The 26,794-nt window shown below is 41.2% G+C and overlaps 1 protein-coding gene across 1 annotated transcript in view; it reads left to right on the top strand.

Moving 5' to 3' along the window:
• Positions 1-26,794, top strand: part of LOC139762009 (organic cation transporter protein-like) — a 153,480-nt gene that overhangs the window by 49,532 nt on the left and 77,154 nt on the right. Inside the window, exons 3-4 of the mRNA XM_071686791.1 lie at positions 14,576-14,676; positions 23,402-23,556. Of these exons, the coding sequence (XP_071542892.1) occupies positions 14,576-14,676; positions 23,402-23,556 (256 nt within the window). The remainder of the gene's footprint in view (positions 1-14,575; positions 14,677-23,401; positions 23,557-26,794) is intronic.

Raw genomic sequence — 26,794 nt, 5'->3', positions numbered from 1 at the left:
TCTTTTGCGCAATCCATCACTGATTCCCTAAATACATCCCATTCCTCCCCCACTCCCCTTACTTCCATTGTTCTCACCTTTTTCCATTCTGTACTCAGTCTCTCCTGGTACTTCCTCACACAAGTCTCCTTCCCAAGCTCACTTACTCTCACCACCCTCTTCACCCCAACATTCACTTGAGGGAATAATTGGTATACATGGGGTGTTCAGTGTTGTAAATGGAAATGGTGAAGAGCTTGTAGATTTATGTGCTGAAAAAGGACTGATGATTGGGAATACCCGGTTTAAAAAGCGAGATATACATAAGTATACTTATGTAAGTAGGAGAGATGGCCAGAGAGCGTTATTGGATTACGTGTTAATTGACAGGCGCGCGAAAGAGACTTTTGGATGTTGTGCTGAGAGGTGCAACTGGAGGGATGTCTGATCATCATCTTGTGGAGGCTAAGGTGAAGATTTGTATATATATATATATATATATATATATATATATATATATATATATATATATATATATATATATATATATATATATATATATATATATATATATATATATATAATCCCTGGGGATAGGGGAGAAAGAATACTTCTCACGTATTCCCTGCGTGTCGTAGAAGGCGACTAAAAAGGGAGGGAGCGGGGGGCTGGAAATCCTCCCCTCTCGTTTTTTTTTTTTTAATTTTCCAAAGGAAGGAACAGAGAATTGGGCCAGGTGAGGGTATTCCCTCAATGGCCCAGTCCTCTGTTCTTAACGCTACCTCGCTAATGCGGGAAATGGCGAATAGTTTGAAATATATATATATATATATATATATATATATATATATATATATATATATATATATATATATATATATATTTTTTTTTTTTTTTTTTTTTTTCATTTATATATTCGCCTTATCCCTCGTCAGCGATGTAACGTTAAGAATAGAGGAGTGGGCCGTAGAGGGTATACCCTCACTTAACCCACCTCTTCGTTCCTTTTTTTGGAAAATTATAAACGGGAGGAGAGGATCTCCAGCCCTTCGCTCCGAAACGAAGTTCAAGGGTAAAGGGGAAGAGTGGTCTGGGAATGTCTTGGGAGTAAAGTCAGGGGTTAGTGAGAGGACAAGAGCAAGGGAAGGAGTAGCACTACTCCTGAAACAGGAGTGGTGGGAGTATGTGATAGAGTGTAAGAAAGTAAACTCTAGATTGATATGGGTAAAACTGAAAGTGGACGGAGAGAGATTGATGATTATTGATGCATATGCACCTGGGCATGAGAAGAAAGATCATGAGAGGCAAGTGTTTTGGGAGCAGGTGAGTGAGTGTGTTAGTAGTTTTGATGCACGAGACCGGGTTATAGTGATGTGTGATTTGAATGCAAAGGTGAGTAACGTGGCAGTTGAGGGAATGATTGGTATACATGGGGTGTTCAGTGCTGTAAATGGAAATGGTGAATAGCTTGTAGATTCATGTGCTAAAAAGGACTGGTGATTGGGAATACATGGTTTAAAAAGAGAGATATACATAAGTATACATATATAAGTAGGAGAAATGGCCAGAGAGCTTTATTGGATTACGTGTTAACTGATAGGCGCGCCAAAGAGAGAATTTTGGATGTTAATGTGCTGAGAGGTGCAACTCGAGGGATGTCTGATCATTATCTTTTGGAGGCGAAGGGGAAGATTTGTAGAGGTTTTCAGAAAAAAAGAGAGAATGTTAGGGTGAAGAGAGTGGTGAGAGTAAGTGAGCTTGGGAAGTAGACTTGTGTGAGGAAGTACCAGGATAGACTGAGTACAGAATGGAAAAAGGTGAGAACAAAGGACGTAAGGGGAGTGGGGGAGGAATGGGATGTATTTAGGGAAGCAGTGATGGCTTGTGCAAAAGATGCTTGTGGCATAAGAAGCGTGGGAGGTGGGCAGATTAGAAAGGGTAGTGAGTGGTGGGAAGAAGTAAGATTATTAGTGAAAGAGAAGAGAGAGGCATTTGGATGATTTTTACAGGGAAATAATGCAAATGACTGGGAGATGTATAAAAGAATGAGGCAGGAGGTCAAGAGAAAGGTGCAAGATGCGAAAAAGAGGGCAAATGAGAGTTGGGTTGAGAGAGTATCATTAAATTTTAGGGAGAATAAAAAGATGTTTTGGAAGGAGGTAAATAAAGTGCGTAAGACAAGGGAACAAATGGGAACATCAGTGAAGGGGGCAAATGGAGAGGTGATAACAAGTATCGGCGATGTGAGAAGGAGATGGAGTGAGTATTTTGAAAGTTTGTTAAATGTGTTTGATGATGGAGTGGCAGGTATAGGGTGTTTTGGTCGAGGTGGTGTGCAAAGTGAGAGGGGTAGGGAGAATGATTTGGTAAACAGAGAAGAGGTAGTAAAAGCTTTGCGGAAGATGAAAGCCGGCAAGGCAGAGTGTTTGGATGGTATTGCAGTGGAATTTATTAAAAAAGGGGTGACTGTATTGTTGACTGGTTGGTAAGGTTATTTAGTGTATGTATGACTCATGGTGAGGTGCCTGAGGATTGGCGGAATTCCATGCATAGTGCCACTGTACAAAGGCAAAGGTGATAAGAGTGAGTGCACAAATTACAGAGGCATCAGTCTGTTGAGTACTCCTGGGAAATTACATGGGAGGGAATGGATTGAGAGGGTGAAGGCATGAACAGAGTATCAGATTGGGGAAGAGCAGTGTGGTGTAAGAAGTGGTAGACGATGTGTGGATCAGGTGTTTGCTTTGAAAAATGTATGTGAGAAATCTTACAAAAGCAAATGGATTTGTATGTAGCATTTATGGATCTGGAGAAGGCATATGATAGAGTTGATAGAGATGCTCTGTGGAAGGTATTAAGAATATATGGTGTGGGAGGTTAAGTTGTTAGAAGCAGTGAAAAGTTTTTATCGAGGATGTAAGGCATGTGTACGTGTAGGAAGAGAGGAAAGTGACTGGTTCTCAGTGAATGTAGGTTTACGGCAGGGGTGCGTGATGTCTCCATGGTTGTTTTATTTGTTTATGGATGGGGTTGTTAGGGAGGTAAATGCAAGAGTTTTGGAAAGAGGGGCAAGTATGAAGTCTGTTGTGGATGAGAGAGCTTGGGAAGTGAGTCAGTTGGTGTTCGCTGATGATACAGCGCTGGTGGCTGATTCATGTGAGAAACTGCAGAAGCTGGTGACTGAGTTTGGTAAAGTGTGTGGAAGAAGAAAGCTGAGAGTAAATGTGAATAAGAGCAAGGTTATTAGGTACGGTGGGTCGAGGGATAAGTTAAAAGGGAGATACGTCTGAATGGAGAAAAACTGGAGGAAGTGAAGTGTTTTAGATATCTGAGAGTGGATTTGGCAGCGGATGGAACCATGTAAGCGGAAGTGAGTCATAGGGTGGGGGAGGGGCGAAGTTCTGGGAGTGTTGAAAAATGTGTGAAAGTCGAGAACGTTATCTTGGAAAGCAAAAATGTGTATGTTTGAAGGAATAGTGGTTCCAACAATGTTATATGGTTGCGAGGCGTGGGCTATAGATAGAGTTGTGCGGTGGAGGGTGGAAGTGCTTGAAATGAGATGTTTGAGGACAATATATGGTGTGAGGTGGTTTGATCGAGAAAGTAAGGAAAGGGTAAGAGAGATGTGTGGTAATAAAAAGAGTGTGGTTGAGAGAGCAGAAGAGGGTGTTTTGAAATGGTTTGATCACAAGGAGAGAATGAGTGAGGAAAGATTGACAAGGAGGATATATGTGTCAGAGGTGGAGGGAACGAGAAGTGGGATACCAAATTGGAGGTGGAAAGATGGAGCGAAAAATATTTTGAGTGTTCGGGGCCTGAACATGCAAAAGGGTGAAAGGCTTGCAAGGAACAGAGTAAACTGGAACGATGTGGTATACCGGGGTCGACGTGCTGTCAATCGATTGAACCAGGGCATGTGAAGCGTCTGGAGTAAACCATGGAATGTTCTGTGGGGCCTAGATGTGGAAAGGGAGCTGTAGTTTCAGTGCATTACACATGGCAGCTAAAGACCGAGTGTGAACGAATCTGGCCTTTGTTGTCTTTTCCTAGTGCTACCTCGCGCGCGCGTGGGGGAGGTGGTTGCTGTTTCATGTGTTTCGGTGTGGCTACGAAAATGGATGAAGGCACTAAATATGAATATGTACATGTGTGTATATGTGTATGTATATGTATGTATACGTTGAAATGTATAGGTATATATATGTGCGTGTGTGGGCTTTTATACATATGCATGTGTAATATCGGTGGGTTGGGCTTTTCTTTCGTCTGCTTTCTTGCGCTGCCTCGCTACAACAAACTGCATACTCGCCTCTCTCTCCAAGTCTTGCATGCACCTCCTTAACCCCCCTTCCATAAACAAATTAAACCATGGGGATATCACACACCCTTGCCACAGACCTGACATTCACAGGGAACCAATCACTCTCCTCTCTTCCTACTCCTACACATGCCTTACACCTTTAATAAAAATTTCTCACTGCTTCTAGCAGTTTACCTCCCACATTGTATAATCTTGAGGCCTTCCACAAAGCATCTCTATCCGCCCTGTCATATGACTTCTCCAGATCCTGAAATACTACATACAAATCTATATGTTTTTCTAAGTATTTCTCGCACACATTCTTCAAAGCAAACACCTGATCCACACATCCTCTATCACTTCTGAAACCACACTGCTCCTCCCCGATCTGATACTCTGTACATGCCTTCACCCTCTCAATCAGAACCCTCCCATGCAATTTTCCAGGAATTCTCAACAAACTTATGCCTCTTTGGTTTGAATACTTACGTTTATCCACTTTGCCTATGTAATTGTCAATGGCACCATACATGTCTGCTGCCAATCCTCTGGCACTTCACCATGATCCTTACGTACACTGAATATCCTTACCAACCAATCAACAGCACAGTCACCCCTTATCTTAATAAATTCGACTGAAATACCATTGAAACCCGCCGCCTTGCCGAATTTCTTCTTCCGCAAGGTTTACACCACCTCTTCCCGTCTTCACCAAACCACTCTCCCTGACTTCTTCACTTCGCACACCACCCCGACCAAAGCACCTTACATCTGCCACTCAATCATCAAACACATTCGACAAACCTTGAAAATACTCACTCCATTCCTCCTCACTTCATCAATACCTGTTATCACTACCCCCTTGCCCCCTTCACCGGTGTTCCCATTTGTTCTCTTGCCTCACTCATGTCATTTACCTTCTTCCAAAATATCTTTTTAGTCTCCCTAAAGCTTAATGATACTCTCCCACCCGAGCTCTCATTTGTCCTCTTTTTCAATCCTTGCACCTTCCTCTTGACCTCCTGCCGCTTTCTTTAATACATCTCCCAGTCATTTGCACTACTTTCTTGTAAGTATCGTCCAAACGCCTCTATTTTCTCTTCCACTAACAACTTTACTTCATCCCACCGCTCACTACCCTTTCTACGCAGATTAGAAAATCTGCCTACCTCCAACCCTTCTCATGCCACATACATCTCTTGCACATGCCATTACTGCTTCTCAAAATACGCCCCATTCCTCACTCACTCCCCTCACGTCATTTACTCTCACCTTTTGCCATTCTACAGTGAATCTCCCCTGGTACTTCCTCATATAAGTCTCCTTACTATCACCATTCTCTTCTTGTTTGAAAACCTCTACAGATCTTCACCTTCGCTTCCATAAGATAGTGATCAGACATCCCACCACCTGCCCCTCTCAGTATATTAACATCCAGAAGTCTTTCTTTTACACGCCTATCAACTGATATGTAATCTAATAATGCCTTTTGACCATTTCTCCTTCTAACATACGTAAATTTATGTATATCTCTCTTTTTAAACCAGGTCTTCCCAGACACCATTTTTTTTTAGCACAAATCCACAAGCTCGTCACCATTTCCATTCATACGGTGAATACCCTATGTACACCAATTATACCCTCAAATACCACATTACTCACCTTCGCATTTAAATCACCGATCTCTAATATCTGGTCTCGTGCACCAAAACTGCTGACACACTCACTCACCTGCTCCCAAACCATTTGCTTCTCAAGATCTTTCTTCTCATGACCAGGTGCATAAGCACCAATGATCACCCAGCCCTCTCCATCCACTTTCACTTTTACTCATATCAATCTAGATTTCACTTCCTTCCACTCTATCACACACTCCCACAACGCATGCTTTAGGAGTAGTGCTACTCCTTCCTTAACTCTTGTCCTTTTACCAACCCCTGACTTTAATCCCAAGACTTTTCCAAACCATTCTTCCCTTTTAGACTTGAAAGGAGGAGGTGGGGGGGGGGGGGGACTTAGAGTTCCCAGTAGTACAGACTCCAGAAGCTGGTGACAGAGTTTGAGAGAGTGTGTGGAAAGAGAAATTTGAGAGAAAATGTTAACAAAAGTAATGGGATGATCGGAGGCGAGTGAGACAGGATAGTATAAGTTTGACTGAGGAGGACCTGGAAAAGCGTATTGCTTAAGGTACAGTACGTGCTGCAATGTACAACAATGTACGTGCAGTACATTGTTGTACGAGGAGGATGTTAAAGCCCTACAAGAAAGGGGCATGAAATATGATAGTTCTGTTTACCAGCTACTAAACGTAGCACTAGAGATCTGTTGACGTATGTTGAGAAAGATGTTCTGGTGGAACTGGCAACACCTGACAAGCAGAATAAGACAGATGATTTGAGTTTAGGCCTGCGTCCAAGTTCATATATATGTATTTTCTGGATATCGATGATATGCCCTAAGTATAGAGCTATTTCAGGTGAGGATGTTACTGGAATAATCTGGGGTCACATGCAGCAGCTGACGAACCACCTCACTGGACAAAGTAAGATAGTAAGAATCACTTCAGTTAGCTTGGAAGGTCATCTTCCCGGAGACTGGTTATGTGAGGCTACATTTACTTACCTGACCCAACCCATGAGGGTGAGGACCTCGTCCATGAGGAAAGCCACGGGGGAAAAATATATTCACGAGATTTTCCAGTTTCGTGCGTGTGTTACGGTTGAGGAGCAGCTGTGTTCACTGGCCTTCCAGTACCATTAGTGCGGCGATATCGGTTCTTGTTTAGTGATGTCAAGTTATATTTGGTTGAGTTTATCGATGTCACGTCTAGTTTAGCATTCTTAAGTTTATTTCAACGATAAAGGCCTAGTTTAGTGTTAGTAGGTTGGGTATAACGATATAGGTCTACTTTAGTGTTATTAGGTTTAGTTTAACGGTATTATGTTTAGTATTTAAGGTTTATTTTAACGATAAAGGCCTAGTTTAGTATAAGTAAGTTGAGTATAACGATATAGGTTTACTTTTGTGTTATCAGGTATGATCTAACGATATAGACCAAGTTTAGCTATATTAGGTTTGGTTTAACTATATAAGTCTAGTTTAGTTTTATCAGGTTTAGTTTAACGATATAGGTCTAGTTTAGTTTTATTAAGTTTGTTATGATGATATAGGTCTAGTTTAGTGTTATCAGGTTTAGTATAATGATATAGGTTTAGTTTAGTGTTATCAGGTTTAGTATAATGACATAGGTCTAGTTTAATGTTATCAAGTTTAATATAACGATACGTCTAGTTTAGTGTTATCAAGTTCAGTATAACGATAGGTCTAGTTTAGACTTATCAGGTTTACTGTAACGATATAGGTCTAGTTTAGTGTTATTAGGTCTAATCTAGTTTTGCTAGGTTTAGTATAAAAATATAGGTCTAGTTTGATGTTATTATGTTTAGCATAATGATATAGGTCTAGTTTAGCTATAGTCTTTTTAGTTTCACGATGTATCAGTCTGGTTTAATGATAGATTTAGTTTCGCGATATTCGGGTTTAATAATCCATAGGAGCTGTGGTCAAACGCTTCATTTCTTAGCTCGAATATTCTCAGTGGAACCATATATATGATATGGCCTGAAACATGTGAATCATCCCTCATTTTGCCAGAGTAAGGCATAAGAATATCTTTCCGATCTCTCCCGTTCCCTGACGGTGAAAGTTTTCTCCCACTGCAATACTTCATCTTTAGCAAGAGAGTACGTAACCTGACTTCTCTTACAACGGGGCCTGTTGTATGACACAGGGGTCCACTTATTCCTCTCAGTGTAGATATATAATTTAACATGGCAGTAACGAGCCTTTTCCCATAGCACGAACAATTTTCACCCCGGGTAATCCCTAGTAGGGCCTCATATCTAATATGAGAGTAACTTGCACTCATTCTATAGTGGGAGAGAGTGTTAAGCATGGACGTATTCCCTTCAGTTCCATGCAACTACTTCCTACTGTGAGCTTTGGTGCAGTAATCCTTTATCCCTTCACGCAGTATGAATCTTTCACACAGTATATATGAGACTCCTATAATGGCTTGATAATGGGACTGGCCGTGAACAATGATTTGCGGTTAATGGTGACAAGTGACAAGTGGCGTGCCACAAGGGTCAATCTTGAGACCATTTTTCTTTCTCATCTAAATCATTGCCCTTGGTAACGGGCTACGTTTAGAGGAATGAAAATTTGCAAACGATACGAAGGTATAAAATAAATTTACAATGAAATTTGGACGTCTGCGGCTGAAAGCTGACGAGAATGACGGACGGAGTTTACCGGTGGCAAATGAATTTGGATATCGGTGGCTATAAGTTCTTCGCAGCAGCAGTAAAAACCGACGAGCAAAGCTACATTAAGAACGCCAATGACTTTCAAAAAAGATAAATGAGGAAAAAAGGGCAAGCAAAATATTAGGATTCACAGCTCGGGCGTTTGAATCTAAGTGTAAGGATACAATCCTCATTCTTTTCAATTCAGTGGTGTATATCTGCCTTGAATGTTGTGCTCACTTTTGATAACTCTGCCTGATAACAAACAGACAGAATAAGAATACAGTACAACGGCGAGCTGGTCTGGGAAACCTCGAGACTTAAACTTATGTAGTCTAGTAAAGAGAAAGTCAAGAGGTGATTTAATACAGATATTCATATCATCAAAGGCTTACTTTGATCATCTCGTTCTAAATGGTTGTTCAAGGTTAAATTTGTATGATTACACCCAAGGTTATGGATACAAACTTGTGTGGTAAAATACGAGCCAAAGTACTTTTTCTTTAGTAGGATTGTTAATGTATGGAACGAAAAATCGGTAAGAACATTTGAAAGCAGCACCATACGTACATTTAGAAACGATTTTGACAAGTACTTTCGTTCAAGTGCACATGCGTCCATAGTTGCACATAGTGCATGCAGGTATGTCTGTACAAGCCCTTTGTTTGCTTTATGTTTCTGATCATTTTCGCTATCAAAAATAGCCTCGAAAGGACCCAGTGATCTGTTGCTGTTCGCATTATCTTGTATTGGCTTTTGTGATGGGAACTTACATGTAGTATGGGAGTAACCTTACAGTTCTCTTACCTTGGGAGTTGGTGTTCAGGCTAGGAGTAAGTCATCATCCTTGGGCCCACTGTATTAATCTTATATACTCCTGTATTATACAACATGAACTTTAGTACGGGGATCACACACGACCCCTCCACGGTAACGCCTGGTGACTGATACTGGAGTTCCCCTCATACTTCTACAGTGAGGCCAAGTATTAAGCAAAGTAGAAACTCATTCTTGTAGAGTCTGACTTAATGTTTAGTATGGGAGTAACCAGTTCATCCCATCACGGTGACTATCCTGGTCATCCAAGTGGGATTAATAAGTTCATCTCCCCAGAGTGTTTTGTAGTGTTTACCATGGGAGCAGGCACTTCATCTCCCCACAGTGTGGCGTAGTGTTTACCATGGGATTATCAAGTTCAACTCCCCATAGTGCGGCGTAGTGTTTACCATGCGAGTAACCAGGTCTTCGCACAGTGTGGTGTAGTGTTTACCATGAGATTATCAAGTTCAACTCCCCACACTGTGGTGTAGTGTTTACCATGGGAGTAACCAGGTCTTCTCCGCACCGTATAGTGCAGTTTAAAATGGGAGTAACTAGTTCCTCTTCCCACAGTGTGGTGTAGTGTTTACCATAGGTATAACCAGTTTATCATCCTACAGTGTGTTGTAGTGTTTACCATGGGAGTAACCAGTTTATCATCCTACAGTGTGTTGTAGTGTTTACCATGGGAGTAACCAGTTTATTATCCTACAGTGTGTTGTAGTGTTTACCATGGGAGTAACCAGTTTATCATCCTACAGTGTGTTGTAGTGTTTACCATGGGAGTAACCAGTTTATCATCCTACAGTGTGTTGTAGTGTTTACCATGGGAGTAACCAGTTTATCATCCTACAGTGTGTTGTAGTGTTTACCATAGGAATAACCAGTTTATCATCCTACAGTGTGTTGTAGTGTTTACTATGGGAATCACCAGTTTATCATCCTACAGTGTGTTGTAGTGTTTACCATGGGAGTAACCAGTTTATCATCCTACAGTGTGTTGTAGTGTTTACCATAGGAATAACCAGTTTATCATCCTACAGTGTGTTGTAGTGTTTACTATGGGAGTAACCAGTTTATCATCCTACAGTGTGTTGTAGTGTTTACCATGGGAGTAACCAGTTTATCATCCTACAGTGTGTTGTAGTGTTTACTATGGGAGTAACCAGTTTATCTTCCTACAGTGTGTTGTAGTGTTTACCATGGGAGTAACCAGTTTATCATCCTACAGTGTGTTGTAGTGTTTACCATGGGAGTAACCAGTTCTACAGTGTGTTGTATGTGTTTACCATGGGAGTAACCGTTATCATCACAGTTGTAGTGTTTACCATGGTAACCAGTTTATCTCCTACAGTGTGTGGTGTTTACCAGGTAACACTCCATGGTGTATGTTACCATGGGAATAACCAGTTTTCATCCTACAGTGTGTTGTAGTGTTTACCATGGGAATAACCAGTTTATCATCCTACAGTGTGTTGTAGTGTTTACCATGGGAGTAACAGTTTATCTCCACAGTGTGTTGTATTTACCAGGGAGTAACCAGTTTATATCCTACAGTGTGGTGTAGTGTTTACCATGGGAGTAACCAGTTTATCTCCTACAGTGTGTTGTAGTGTTTACCATGGGAGTAACCAGTTTATCTTCCTACAGTGTGTTGTAGTGTTTACCATGGGAGTAACCAGTTTTCATCCTACAGTGTGTTGTAGTGTTTACCATGGGATAACCAGTTTATCATCCTACAGTGGTGTTGTAGTGATTTACCAGTGGGTAGTAAACCAGTTTATCTTCCACAGTGTGTTTGTAGTGTTTACCAGGGATAACCAATTTATCTCCTACATGTGTGTTTATAGTGTTTACCATGGGTAGTGTACCAATGTGTATTTCCACATGGTAGTATTTACCATGGTATTACATTCATCTCTCCTACAGTGTGTTGTATGTGTGGAGTTACCTTAGGAGTAACCAGTTCATCTCCCACAGTGTGTGTAGTGTTTTACCATGGGAGTACCAGTATATCATCCCCACAGTGTGTGTAGTGTTTAACCAGAATGGGGTAGTAACCAATTCATCTCCCCTTAGTGTGTAGAAGTGTTTACTTTGGGATTATTGAGTTCATCTCCCCGCAGTGTGGTGCAATGTTTACCATGGGAGTAACCAGTTCATTTTTCCACAGTGTGGTGCAGTGTTTACCATGGGAGTAACCAGTTCATCTCCCCACAGTGCGGTGTAATGTTTACCATGGAAGTAAGCAGTTCCTCCCCCACAGTGCGGTGTAGTGTTTACCATGGGAGTAGCCACTTCATCTCCCCACAGTATGCTGTAGTTTTTTCCATGGGTGTGACCAGTTCATCTCCCCACAAAGTGGTGTAGTCTTTACCATGGGAGTAACCAGTTCATCTCTCCACATTGCTGTGTAATGTTTACCGTGAAAGTAATAAGTTCATCTCCCCACAGTGTGGTGTAGTGTTTACCATGGGTGTAACCAGTCCATCTCCCCACAGTGTGGTTAATGTTTACCATGGACGTAAACAGCTCCTCCCCCATAGTGTGGTGTAGTTTTCACATTGGGAGTAACCAGTTCATCTCCACTCAGTGTAGTAAAATGTTTACCATGGAATTAATCAGTTCCTTCCCCGCAGTGTGGTGTAGTGTTTACCATGTGAGTAACCAGTTCATCTCCCCACAGTGCGATGTAGTGTTTACCATGGGAGTAACCAGTTCATATCCCCACAGTGTGGTGTAGTGTTTACTATGGAAGTAACCACTTCATCTTTCCACAGTGTGGTGTGGTGTCTACCATGGGTTTAACCAGTTCATCTCCCTACAGTGTGGTGTAGTGTTTACTATGGAAGTAACCACTTCATCTTTCCACAGTGTGGTGTGGTGTCTACCACGGGTTTAACCAGTTCATCTCCCTACAGTGTGGTGTAGTGTTTACTATGGAAGTAACCACTTCATCTTTCCACAGTGTGGTGTGGTGTCTACCATGGGTTTAACCAGTTCATCTCCCTACAGTGTGGTGTAGTGTTTACTATGGAAGTAACCACTTCATCTTTCCACAGTGTGGTGTGGTGTCTACCATGGGTTTAACCAGTTCATCTCCCCACAAGGTGTTGTAATGTTTATCATGAGAGTAACTAGTTTATATTCCCCCAAATGTGGTGTTGTGTTTGCAATGGGTGTAACCAAATCATCTCCCCACACTGAGGTGTAGTGTTCACCATGGGTGTAACCAGTTCATATCCCCAGTGTGGTGCAGTGCTTAACATGGGCGTGACGAGATCATCTCCCCATAGTGTGGCGTAATGTTTACCATGGGAGTAACCATTTCATCTTCCCACAGTGTGGTGTAGTGTTTATTATGGGAATAACCATTTTATCTCCCCACAGGGCTATGTAGTGATTATCATGGGAATAACCAATTGTTCTTCCCGCAGTATGATGTAGTGTTAACCATGGTAGTAACCACGAGTGGTGTAGTGTTTACCATAGGAGTAACCACTTTATATCCTCACAGTGTGGTGTAGTTTTTAACATGGGTGTAACCAATTCATCTTCTCACAATGTGGTGTTTTGTTTACAATGAGAGTAATCAATTTATGTCCCTACAGTCCGGTATAGTGTCTACCATGGGTATAACTAGTTCATGTCCCTCCATTGTGGTTTAGTGTTTACTATGGGAGTAGCCACAGTGTAGTATTTGCCATGGGAGGGATCAGGTGAGGTCTCTTAAGTTTGGTGTAATGTTTACCATGGAAGTAACCACTTCCTCCCCCGCAGTGTGGTGTGGTGTGGTGTTTACCATGGGATTAACGAGTTCATCTCCCCACAGTATACTGTAGTGTTTACCATTGGTGTACCCAGTTCATATCCCCACAGAGTGGTATAGTGTTTACCATGGGAGTAACGAATTCATCTCCTCACAGTGTGATGTTGGGTTTACCATGGGAGTAACCAGTTCATATTTCCAGTGAGGTATAGTGTTTAACATAGAGGTGACCTGATCATCTCCCCACAGTATGTATAGTGTTTACCAGGGGTGTAACCAGTTCATTTCCCACAGTGTAGTGCAGTGTTTACCATGGGAGTAACCAGTTCATCTCCCCACAGGGTGGTATAGTGTTTCCTGTGGGAGTAACTAGTAAACTTACCCACAGTGTGGTGTAATGCTTACAGTGGGAGTGACCAGTTCATCTCCCTACAGTGTCGTGTAATGTTTACCATGGGAGTAACCAATTCGTATCCCCAGTGTGGTGTAGTGTTTAACATGGGAGTGACGAGATCATCTCCCCATAGTGTGGCGTAGTGTTTACCATGGGAGTAACCAGTTCATATTCCCACAGTGAGGTGTAGTGTTTATTATGGGAGTAACCAATTCATCTCCCCATATTGTGGTTTAAGGTTTACTATGAGAGTAACCAATTCACCTCCCCGCAGTGTGGTGCAGTTTTTACCATGGGAAAAACCAGTTTATCTCCCCTCAGTGTGGTATAATATTTACGATGGGAGTGCCCAGTTTATATTCACACAGTGTGGTGTAGTGTTTAACATGGAAGTAACTAGTTCATGTTCCCACAGTGTAGTGTAGTGTTTAGCATGGGAATAACCGGTTCATTTTTCCCACAGTGCAGTATAGTGTTTACCATGGGAGTAACCACATTTGCTCACATTTTGTCGTAGTGAACCATAGGAATAACCAGTTCTTCTCCCCACAGTGTGGTGTAGTGGTTACCATGGGAGTAACTAGTTCATTTCCCCACACTGTGGTGTAGTGTTTACCATGGGAGTAAGAAATTCATCTCACAGCGTGGTGTAATGTTTACCATGGAAATAACTAGTTATTCTCCCCAAAGTGTGGTGTAATTTTTACCATGGGAATACCCAATTCTTCTCAGTGTGGTGTAGTGTTTACCATTGGAGTAACCAGTTCTTCTCAGTGTGGTGTAGTGTTTACCATGGGAATAACCAGTTCTTCTTCTCAGTTTGGTGTAGCGTTTACCATGGGAGTAGCCAGGTCTTCTCCCCACGGTAAGGCGTAGTGTTTGCCATGAGAGTAACCAGGTCTTCTCCCTACAGTAAGACGTAGTGTTTACCATGGTAGTAACTAGGTCATCTCCCCAAAGTGTAATCTAGTGTTAAGCATGGGAGTAACACCTTCGTCTCCACACAGTGGGACCTGGTGTGCAGAAACAAGTACCTCATGTCTACGGTTCAGTCGACGTACATGGGCGGGTTGCTGGCCGGCTCCATCTACAGCGAACTCGCCGACAAGTAAGGTCCCTCAGAGGTGTAGAATTAATCACATCATAGATGATGACAATAATCATATGTTAGATGATGGTAAGCACATCACTGATGATAACGATAGTCATATCATCTTAAATGGTTACGATCATGTCACTGATGATAATGATTAGCATGTTAAATGATGCTTATCAATCTCCTCTCTATGTTTATAGGTATAAAGACAAAATATGGTTATGACTATACAAGTGACAATGATATGAATTTTGACAGAGAGGATTAGAAATGGTAGAAATAGCGATGATAATGACGGAAACGATAATGTGTTGATAACAAAGATTCTTTTAATAATAATGACAATAATAATATTGATAATAATAATAATAATAATAATAATAATAATAATAATAATAATAATAATAATAATAATAATAATAGGGAGGTAAATGCAAGAGTTTTGGAAAGAGGGGCAAGTATGAAGTCTGTTGGGGATGAGAGAGCTTGGGAAGTGAGTCAGTTGTTGTTCGCTGATGATACAGCGCTGGTGGCTGATTCATGTGAGAAACTGCAGAAGCTGGTGACTGAGTTTGGTAAAGTGTGTGGAAGAAGAAAGTTAAGAGTAAATGTGAATAAGAGCAAGGTTATTAGGTACAGTAGGGTTGAGGGTCAAGTCAATTGGGAGGTGAGTTTGAACGGAGAAAAACTGGAGGAAGTGAAGTGTTTTAGATATCTGGGAGTGGATCTAGCAGCGGATGGAACCATGGAAGCGGAAGTGGATCATAGGGTGGGGGAGGGGGCGAAAATTCTGGGGGCCTTGAAGAATGTGTGGAAGTCGAGATTATTATCTCGGAAAGCAAAAATGGGTATGTTTGAAGGAATAGTGGTTCCAACAATGTTGTATGGTTGCGAGGCGTGGGCTATGGATAGAGTTGTGCGCAGGAGGATGGATGTGCTGGAAATGAGATGTTTGAGGACAATGTGTGGTGTGAGGTGGTTTGATCGAGTGAGTAATCGTAAGGGTAAGAGAGATGTGTGGAAATAAAAAGAGCGTGGTTGAGAGAGCAGAAGAGGGTGTTTTGAAGTGGTTTGGGCACATGGAGAGAATGAGTGAGGAAAGATTGACCAAGAGGATATATGTGTCGGAGGTGGAGGGAACGAGGAGAAGAGGGAGACCAAATTGGAGGTGGAAAGATGGAGTGAAAAAGATTTTGTGTGATCGGGGCCTGAACATGCAGGAGGGTGAAAGGAGGGCAAGGAATAGAGTGAATTGGAGCGATGTGGTATACCGGGGTTGACCTGCTGTCAGTGGATTGAATCAAGGCATGTGAAGAGTCTGGGGTAAACCATGGAAAGCTGTGTAGGTATGTATATTTGCGTGTGTGGACGTATGTATATACATGTGTATGGGGGGGGGTTGGGCCATTTCTTTCGTCTGTTTCCTTGCGCTACCTCGCAAACGCGGGAGACAGCGACAAAGTATAAAAAAAAAAATAATAATAATAATAATAATAATAATAATAATAATAATAATAATAATAATAATAGTAATAATAATAATAATGATAATAATAATAATAATAATAATAATAATAATAATAATAATAATAATAATAATAATAATAATAATAATAATAATAATAATTATGATAATAATAAAGGTAAATAAAGTGCGTAAGACAAGGGAACAAATGGGAACTTCAGTGAAGGGGGCTAATGGGGAGGTGATAACAAGTAGTGGTGATGTGAGGAAGAGATGGAGTGAGTATTTTGAAGGTTTGTTGAATGTGTTTGATGATAGAGTGGCAGATATATGGCGTTTTGGTCGAGGTGGTGTGCAAAGTGAGAGGGTTAGGGAAAATGATTTGGTAAACAGAGAAGAGGTAGTAAAAGCTTTGCGGAAGATGAAAGCCGGCAAGACAGCAGGTTTGGATGGTATTGCAGTGGAATTTATTAAAAAAGGGGGTGACTATACTGTTGACTGGTTGGTAAGGTTATTTAATGTATGTATGATTCATGGGGAGGTGCCTGAGGATTCGTGGAATGCTTGCATAGTGCCATTGTACAAAGGCAAAGGGGATAAGAGTGAGTGCTCAAATTACAGAGGTATAAGTTTGTTGAGTATTCCTTGGAAATTATATGGGAGGGTATTGATTGAGAGGGTGAAGGTATGTACAGAGCATGAGATAGGGGAAGAGCAGTGTGGTTTCAGAAGTGGTAGAAGATGTGTTGATCAGGTGTTTGCTTTGAAGAATGTATATGAGAAATACTTAGAAAAACAAATGGATTTGTATGTAGCATTTATGGATCTGGAGAAGGCATATGATAGAGTTGATAGAGATGCTCTGTGGAAGGTATTAAGAATATATGGTGTGGGAGGCAAGTTATTAGAAGCAGTGAAGAGAGGGAAGTGATTGGTTCTCAGTAAATGTAGGTTTGCGGCAGGGGTGTGTGATGTCTCCATGGTTGTTTAATTTGTTTATGGACAGGGTTGTTAGGGAGGTGAATGCAAGAGTTTTGGAAAGAGGGGCAAGTATCCAGTCTGTTGTGGATGAGAGAACTCGGGAAGTGAGTCAGTTGTTGTTCGCTGATGGTACAGCACTGGTGGGTGATTCACGTGAGAAACTGCAGAAGCTGGTGACTGAGTTTGGTAAAGTGAGTAAAAGAAGAAAGTTGAGAGTAAATGTGAATAAGAGCAATGTTATTAGGTAGAGTAGGGTTGAGGGTCAAGTCAATTGGGAGGTAAGTTTGAATGGAGAAAAACTGGAGGAAGTGAAGTGTTTTAGATATCTGGAAGTGGATTTGGCGGCAGATGGAACCATGGAAGCGGAAGTGAATCATAGGGTGGGGGAGGGGGCGAAAATTCTGGGAACCTTGAAGAATGTGTGGAAGTCGAGAACATTATCTCGGAAAGCAAAAATGGGTATGTTTTAAAGGAATCATGGTTCCAACAATGTTGTATGGTTGCGAGGCGTGGGCTATGGATAGAGTTGTGCGGAGGAGGGTGGATGTGCTGGAAATGAGATGTTTGAGGACAATATGTGGTGTAAGGTGGTTTGATCGAGTAAGTAATAATAGGATAAGAGAGATGTGTGGTAACAAAATGAGAGTGGTTGAGAGAGCAGAAGAGGGTGTTTTGAAATGGTTTGGTCACATGGAGAGAATGAGTGAGAAAAGATTGACCAAGAGGATATATGTGTCGGAGGTGGAGGGAACGAGAAGTGGGAGACCAAATTGGATATGGAAAGATGGAGTGAAAAAGATTTTGAGTGATCGGAGCCTGAACATGCAGGAGGGTGAAAGGCGTGCAAGGAATAGAGTGAATTGGAACGATGTGGTATACCGGGGTCGACTTGATGTCAATGGATTGAACCAGGGCATGTGAAGCGTCTGGGGTAAACCATGGAAAGTTGTGTGGGGCCTGGATGTGGAAAGGGAGCTGTGGTTTCGGTGCATTATTTCATGACAGCTAGAGACTGAGTGTGAACGAATGTGGGCTTTGTTGTCTTTCCTAGCGCTACCTCGCACACATGAAGGGGGAGGGGGTTGTTATTCCGTGTGTGGCGAGGTGGCGATGGGAATGAATAAAGGCAGACAGGATGAATTAAGTACATGTGTGTATATGTATATGTCTGTGTGTGTGTATATATGTATACATTGAGATGTATAGGTATGTATATTTGCGTGTGTGGACGTGTATGTATATACATGTGTATGTGGGTGGGTTGGGCCCTTCTTTCGTCTGTTTCCTTGCGCTACCTCGGTAACGCGGGAGACAGCGACAAAGCAAAATAATAATAATAATGATAATAATAATAATAATAATAGTAATAATAATATGATAATAACAATAATGATGATGATAATAATAATAATAATAATAATAATAATAATAATAATAATGATAATAATAATAATAATAATAATAATAATAATAATATTAATGATAATATAATGATACTAATACTACTACTACTAATAATAATGATAATAATAATAATAATAATAATAATAATAATTTTTTTTTTTTTTTTTTTTATACTTTGTCGCTGTCTCCCGCGTTTGCGAGGTATAATAATAATAATAATAATAATAATAATAATAATAATAATAATAATAATAATAATAGTAATAATGATAATAATGATAATGACGATAATAATAATAATAATAGTAATAATAATGTGTTGGAAATGAGATGTGTGAGGAAAATATGTGGTGTGAGGTGGTTTGATCGAGTAAGTAATGGAAGGGTAAGAGAGATGTGGGGTAATAAAACGAGTGTGGTTGAGAATGCAGAAGAGGGTTGTACTGAAATGGTTTGGTCACATGGAGAGAATGAGTGAGGAAAGATTGACAAAGAAGATATGTGTCAGAGGTGGAGGGAACGAGAAGTGGGAGACCAAATTGGAGGTGGAAGGATGGAGTGAAAAAGAGTTTGAGCGATCGGGGCCTGAACATGCAGGAGGGTGAAAGGCGTTCAAGGAATAGAGTGAATTGGAACGATGTGGTATACCGGGGTAGACGTGCTTTCAGTGGATTGAACCAGGGCGTGTGAAGCGTCTGGGGTAAACCATGGAAAGTTTTGTGGGGCCTGGATATGGAAAGGGAGCTGTATACATGACAGCTAGAGACTGAGTGTGAACGAATGTGGCCTTTTGTTGTCTTTTCCTAGCGCTACCTCGCGCGCGTGCGGGAGAAGGAGGTTGTCATTTCATGTGTGGCATGGTGGCAACGGAAATGAATAAAGGCAGCTGAAACCACACTGCTCTTCCCCAATCTGCTGTTCTGTACATGCTTTGACCCTCTTAGTCAATACCCTCCCATGTAATTTCCCAGGAGTACTCAACAAACTTATACCTCTGTAACTTGAGCACTCACCTTTATCCCCTTCCCTTTGTACAATGGCACTATGCAAGCATTCCGCCAATCCTCAGGCACCTCACCATGAGGCATACATACATTGAATATCCTTACCAACCAGTCAACAACACAGTCACCCCCTTTTTTAATAGATTCCACTGCAATACCATCCAAACCCGCTGCTTTCCCGGCTTTCATCTTCCGCAAAGCTTTTACTACCTCTTCTCTGTTTACTAAATCATTCTCCCTAACCCTTTCCCCTCGCACACCACCTCGACCAAAACACCCTATATCTACCACTCTATCATCTAAAACTTTCAACAAACCTTCAAAATACTCACTCCATCTCTTTCTCACATCACTACTACTTGTTATCACCTCCCCATTAGCCCCCTTCACCGATGTTCTCATTTGTTCTCGTCTTACGCACTTTATTTACCTCCTTCCAAAACATCTTTTTATTCTCCCTAAAATTCAATGATACTCTCTCACCCCAACTCTCCTTTGCTCTCTTTTTCACCTCTTGCACCTTTCTCTTGACCTCCTGCCTCTTTCTTTTATACATCTCCCACTTATTTGCACTATTTTCCTGAAAATCTCATCCAAATGCCTCTCTCTTCTCTGTCACTAACTCTCTTACATCTTCATCCCACCGCTCACTACCCTTTCCAATCTGCCCACCTCCAACGCTACTCATGCCACAGGCATCCTTTGCTCTTACCTCTTTCCATCTGCATTCAGTTAGGTACTTCGTAACACAAGTCTCCTTCCCAAGCTCACTTACTCTCACCACTCTTTCACTTCAACATTCTCTGAAAACTTCTACAAATCTTCATCTCCTCGTCCACAAGTTAATGATCAGACATCCCTCCAGTTGCACCTCTCAGTACATTAACATCCAAAAGTCTCTCTTTTGCGCGCCTATCAAGATTACGCTCTCTGGCCATGTCTCTTACTTACAGACTTATATATGTCTCTCTTTTTAAACCCGGTATTCCTGATCACCAGTCCTTTTTCAGCACACAAATCTACAAGCTCTTCTCTATTTCCCTTTACAACACTGAATACCCCATGTACACCGATTATTCCCTCAACTGCCACAATACTCACCTTTGCATTCAAATCACACATCACTATAACCCGGTCTCGTGCATCAAAAGTACTAACACACTCAGCTGCCCCCAAAACACTTGCCTCTCGTGATCTTTCTTCTCATGCCCAGGTGCATATGCACCAATAATCACCCATCTCTCTCCATTCATTTTTTTTTACACTATATCACATACTCCCATCATTCCTGTTTCAGGAGTAGTGCTACTCCTTCCCTTGCTCTTGTCCTCTCACCAACCCCTGACTTTACTCCCAAAACATTCCCAAACCACTCTTCCCCTTTACCCTTGAGCATCGTTTCGCTTAGAGCCAAAACATTCAGGTTCCTCTCCTCAAACATACTACCTATCTCTCCTTTTTCTCATCTTGGTTGCATCCACACACATTTAGACACCCCAATTTGAGCCTTCGAGGAGGATGAGCATTTCCCGTTTCTCCGTTTAGAAAGTTGAAATACAAACAAAGAGGAGAGGGTTTCTAGCCCCCCGTTCCCGTCCCCTTTAGTCGCCTTCTACGACACGTGAGGAATGCGTGGGAAAATGGAAAATGAAACGCAATAAGTTCCCAAGAGCACTTTCGTGTAATAATCACATAATCAAGGGAGACACATAACAGTCAGTTGATATACAACGAAGAGACGTAGCTAGGACGCCATATGGCAAACATGTGATTGTCCAAGACATACAAAGAGCGTATAATAAACTTATTATTTTAGAAATTTTATCAACAATAAAGTCATCTAATTTGTATAAACCATCACTGATATTAAGATTATAATTCTATGTGCATTTGACAATAGAAGATTCAATGATATTTCTCGTGGTAATAGAGTTAAAGTTGATAACTGAGATGGCATTACTCTAGTCAATACAATGATTATAGTTTTTAACGTGATTAAACAAGGCATTTGATTCTTGTCCCGTTCTTATACTATATCTATGTTGCTTACGTCTAACAGAAAGATCCTTACCAGTCTGCCTAACATAAAACTTATCACAATTTCTACATGGCACTTTATATATGCATCCATGAGAATTTCCTGGTAAGTTCCTGATTGAAATATTCTTTATAGTATCATTGTTGCTGAAAGCAACATGGGAAGTAAAGTAGAATCATTATCAAAAGGGAGAACTAAAAGAGTCTTGGTGTCAGTGGGAGGTTTGGGCTCAACTCTATAAAATGATTTCTTTGCTAACTTAATGGATTTATCAATGAAAGATATAGAGTACTTTAACTTAGATCCAATAGAATATATCTTCTCAAACTCATCATTAATATACCGTGGACTGCAAATACGTAATGCCGTAAGGAACATACATTGAAACGATGATTTAACTCTTGTCATATTGAGATGAGTAATAATGGATATATGAACATACATTGGTAGGTTTCCTGTATGTGCTAAACTTAAACTTGTTTCCTTGCCTATGGATCATACAATCTAAAAATGGGAACATACCATTATTCTCATTTTCTACAGTAAATTTGATGGAAGGTACTAAATTGTTAAGTAAAGGGAGAAAAATTTGTAAATTTTCATTTGTTGGCCAAACACAAAGAATATCATCTACATAACTAAACCAAATTGCATTAGAAAGTAAGATATCCTTTAGTAATTTTGTTTCAGAAAACTCCATATAAAGATTACTTAGTACAGGTGAAAGAGGGTTACCCATTGCCATACCAAATTTTTGAGCATAATAATCTTCATTGAATTGAAAAACAGTCTTTTATACACAATTTCATCATTTCAGTGAAAACGGACTTTGAAACAAGTAAATGAATATCATCAAAGACATCAAATAAATATTCTAAAAGGTCATCAACTGGAACTTTTGTGAAAAGTGAGGAAACATCAAAGCTAACAAGTTTGAAATCAAAATTAACATTGATATTGTTAAGCTTGTTGACTAAATCTACATATATACATACATATATATACATACATACATATATGATGTTTAGTCAAGTGTATAATGTTGAAAGTGCGAATTTCCTATCGTCACTTAAAGTATTTTTTGCAAATGTTGAGTTTCAAAAGCTTATCCATTACTGACTATATAACACGTGATATAGAAGTCTGATCACAGTGGCTATATGCTGTCTTGTCCACTTCCGTTACCTCCACACTTTTACCGTTGTTTTAGGATATTGAGTACCCGCCACATGCCATAAAATTACCTCTCCCTCCCCTTGAATGCACTACATATATCCCATAGTCTGATTTTGACTCAAGTTTCACCCCTATCCTTTTGACCTGCATCCGTGATTTAGGGTTCCACATCATCTAGCTGTGTGTGTGTGTTTGTGTGTGTGTGTGTGTGTGTGTGTGTGTGTGTGTGTGTGTGTGTGTATAACACAGGTTGGAGACGTGCTGATCGGTGTCTCCGTTATCCATGAATTTGACTTAGAATCTAACTGTTACAAATTTCATTTATTTTGACCTTCACCTTGACCTTTGACTTGCAACTCAGGTCTGTGCACCTCTTGTTCCCCGCGGGTGCTGGGGCTCCTCCTGGTGAACATTTCTGTACATCTGAGATTGATCTTTGATGGATGACTTTATCTACTGACTTGTGAGACATGTCTGTTGACGCCTGTCTAGCTTCTTCTGGGGCTCCAGGCATCACACAACAGTTGTATTTCACATCCAATGTTGAAATCGCCCTTAACCTTTGACCCCTTTGGTAGGATCCATAGTAACATCAGCTAATTTACTCAATTTTCATTCTAATCTTTTGACACTTCATCCTAAGTCCCTGACCTCTGACCTCCACGTCAGGTTCGGGCGGCGGACCATCGCCCTGGTGTCCATGCTGGGCTTCACAGTCGCAACGTTCTCCGTGATCTTCGCCAACAGTTACCCGTGTTTCATCATCCTACGCTTCTTCGTCGCCTTCTTCTGTTTTGGATGTTTCCTCCCGTGTTTCGTCATCTGTAAGTCCCACATAGAGTTGGAGGGTCACTTGTTGAAGTGGTGTGCAAGGTGTTGAGTCTGACAGTTGACTGTAAAGTTCTTGAGTGTTTTCTTGAGTCCCACGACAAACTGGTGAGTCCTAAGTGTGGAGTTAGTAAGTCTGAGGCCTACGTCTGGAGTCTTTGTGCTCTTTGTATAGTCCACACACTTTGAGTGTAGAGTCTGTGAGCTTAACGTTAGCATATCTTCAGTGTAGAGTATGGCAGTTTTCATCAATGGACTCTGTGTAGTCAATCACTGCTCAGTCCTGGAAATGGAAATCCAGTATCGGTTATACTCACAACGACCAATGTAGAGTCTGTCATTCCTTCCGGCAAAGTTTGTTAAGATACAACGAGGGGAGGGTTTTTAGCCCTCTACTCCCGTCCCCTTTAGTAGCCTTCTACGACACGTGAGGAATGCGTGGGAAGTATTCTTTCTTCCCTGGGTGAAACAGAAGAAGGAGTCACGCGGGGAGGGCTCACCCTCCTCAAAGGCTCAGATTAGGGTGTCCAAATGTGTGTGGATGTAACCAAGATGAAAAAAAGGAGAGATAGGTAGTACGTTTGAGGAAAGGAACCTGGATGTTTTGGCTCTGAGTGAAACGAAGCTCAAGGGTAAAGTGGAAGAGTGGTTTGGGAATGTTTTGGGAGTAAAGTCAGGCGTTGGTGAGAGGGCAAGAGCAAGGGAAGGAGTAGCACTACTCCTAAAACAGGAGTTGTGGGAGTATGTGATGGAGTGTAAGAAAGTAAGCTCTAGACTGATATGGGTAAAACCGAAAGTCGATGGAGAGATATGGGTGATTATTGGTGCCTATACACCTGGGTATGAGAAGTAAGATCATGGGAGGCAAGCGTTTTGGGAGCGGCTGAGTGAGTGTTAGTAGTTTTGATGCAAGAGACCGGGTTATAGTGATAGGTGATTTAAATGCAAAGGTGAGTAATGTGGCAGCTGAGGGAATAATTGGTGCACGTGGGGTGTTCAGTATTGTAAATGAAAATGGTGAAGAGCTTGTAGATTTGTGTGCTGAAAAAGGACTGGTGATTGGGAATACCTAGTTTAAAAAGAGAGATATGCATAAGTATAAGTATGTAAGTAGGAGAGATGGCCAGAGAGTGTCATTGGATGACTTGTTAATTGACAGCCGCGCAAAAGAGAGACTTTTGGATGTAAATGTGCTGAGAGGTGTAACTGGAGGGATGTCTGATCATTATCTTGTAGAGGCGAAGGTGAAGATTTGTAGAGGTTTTCCGAAAAGAAGAGAGAATGTTAGGGTGAAAAGAATGATGAGAGTAAGTTAACTTGGCTAGGAGACTTGTATGAGGAAATACCAGGAGAGACTGATTACAGAATGGAAAAAGGTGAGAACAAAGGAGGTAAGAAGAGTGGGGAGGAATGGGATGTATTTAGGGAAGCAGTGATGATTTGCGCAAAAGATGCTTGTGGCATGAGAAGTGTGGGAGGTAGGCAGATTAGAAGGGGTAGTGAGTGGTGGGATAAAGAAATAAGATTATTAGTGAAAGAAAAGAGAGAGTCATTATGACGATTTTTGCAGGGAAGTAATGCAAATGAGTGGGAGATGTATAAAAGAAAGAGACAGGAGGTCAAGAGAAAGGTGCAAGAGGTGAAAAAGAGGGCAAATGAGAGATGGGGTGAGAGAGTATCATTAAATCTTAGGGAGAATAAAAAGATGTTTTGGAAGGAGGTAAATAAAGTGCTTAAGGCAAGGGAACAAATGGGAACTTCAGTGAAGGGGGCTAATGTGGAGGTGATGACAAGTAGTGGTGATGTGAGAAGGAGGAGTGAATATTTTGAAGGTTTGTTGAATGTGTTTGATGATAGAGTGGCAGATATAGGGTGGTTTGGTCGAGGTGGTGTGCAAAGTGAGAGGGTTAGGGAGAATGATTTGGTAAACAGAGAAGAGGTAGTAAAAGCTTTGCGGAGGATGAAAGCTGGCAAGGCAGCGGGTTTGGATGTTATTGCAGTGGAATTTATTAAAAAAGGGGTGACTGTATTGTTGACTGGTTGATGAGGTTATCTAATGTATATATGACTCATGGTGAGGTGCCTGAGGATTGGCAGAATGCTTGCATAGTGCCATTGTACAAAGGCAAAGGGGAAAAAAGTGAGTGCTCAAATTACCGAGGTATAAGTTTGTTGAGTATTCCTGGAAAATTTTATGGGAGGGTATTGATTGAGAGGGTGAAAGCATGTACTGGGCATGAGATTGGGGAAGAGCAGTGTGGTTTCAGAAGTGGTGGAGGATGTGTGGATCAGGTGTTTGCTTTGAAGAATGTATATGAGAAATACTTACAAAAGCAAATTGATTTTTTATGTAGGATCAATGGATCTGGAGAAGGCATATGATAGAGTTGATAGAGATGCTCTGTGGAAGGTATTAAAAATATATGGTGTAGGGGGCAAGTTGTTAGAAGCAGTGAAAAGTTTTTATCGAGGATGTAAGGCATGTGTACGTGTAGGAAGAGAAGAAAGTGATTGGTTCTCAGTGAATGTAAGTTTGCGGCAGGGGTGTGTGATGTCTCCATGGTTGTTTAATTTGTTTATGGATGGGGTTGTTAGGGAGGTGAATGCAAGAGTTTTAGAAAGAGGGGCAAGTATGCAGTCTGTTTTGGATGAGAGAGCGTGGGAAGTGAGTCAGCTGTTGTTCGCTGATGATACTGCGCTGGTAGCTGAATTGGGTGAGAAACTGCAGAAGCTGGTGACTGACTTTGGTAAAATGTGTGAAAGAAGAGAGCTGAGAGTAAATGTGAATAAGGGCAAGGTTATTAGGTACAGTAGGGTTGAGGGACAAGTCAATTGGGAGGTAAGTCTGAATGGAGAAAAACTGGAGGAAGTGAATTGTTTTAGATATCTGTAAGTGGATTTGGCAGCAGATGGAACCATGGAAGCGGAAGTGAATCATAGGTTGGGAGAGGGGGCGAAAGTTCTGGGAGCGTTGAAGAATGTGTGGAAGTCGAGAACATTATATCGGAAAGCAAAAATGGGTATGTTTGAAGGAATAGTGGTTCCAACAATGTTATATGGTTGCGAGGCGTGGGCTATGGATAGATTTTTGCACAGGAGGGTGGATGTGCTGGAAATGAGATGTTTGAGGACAATATGTGGTGTGAGGTGGTTTGATCGAGTAAGTAATGTAAGGGTAAGAGAGATGTGTGGAAATGCAAAGAGTGTGGTTTAGAGAGCAGAAGAAGGTGTTTT

Source organism: Panulirus ornatus, chromosome 42 (assembly GCF_036320965.1).
Source record: "Panulirus ornatus isolate Po-2019 chromosome 42, ASM3632096v1, whole genome shotgun sequence".
NCBI classification, from domain to species: Eukaryota; Metazoa; Arthropoda; class Malacostraca; order Decapoda; family Palinuridae; genus Panulirus; species Panulirus ornatus.
This window is presented reverse-complemented; position numbering and strand designations above follow the sequence as displayed.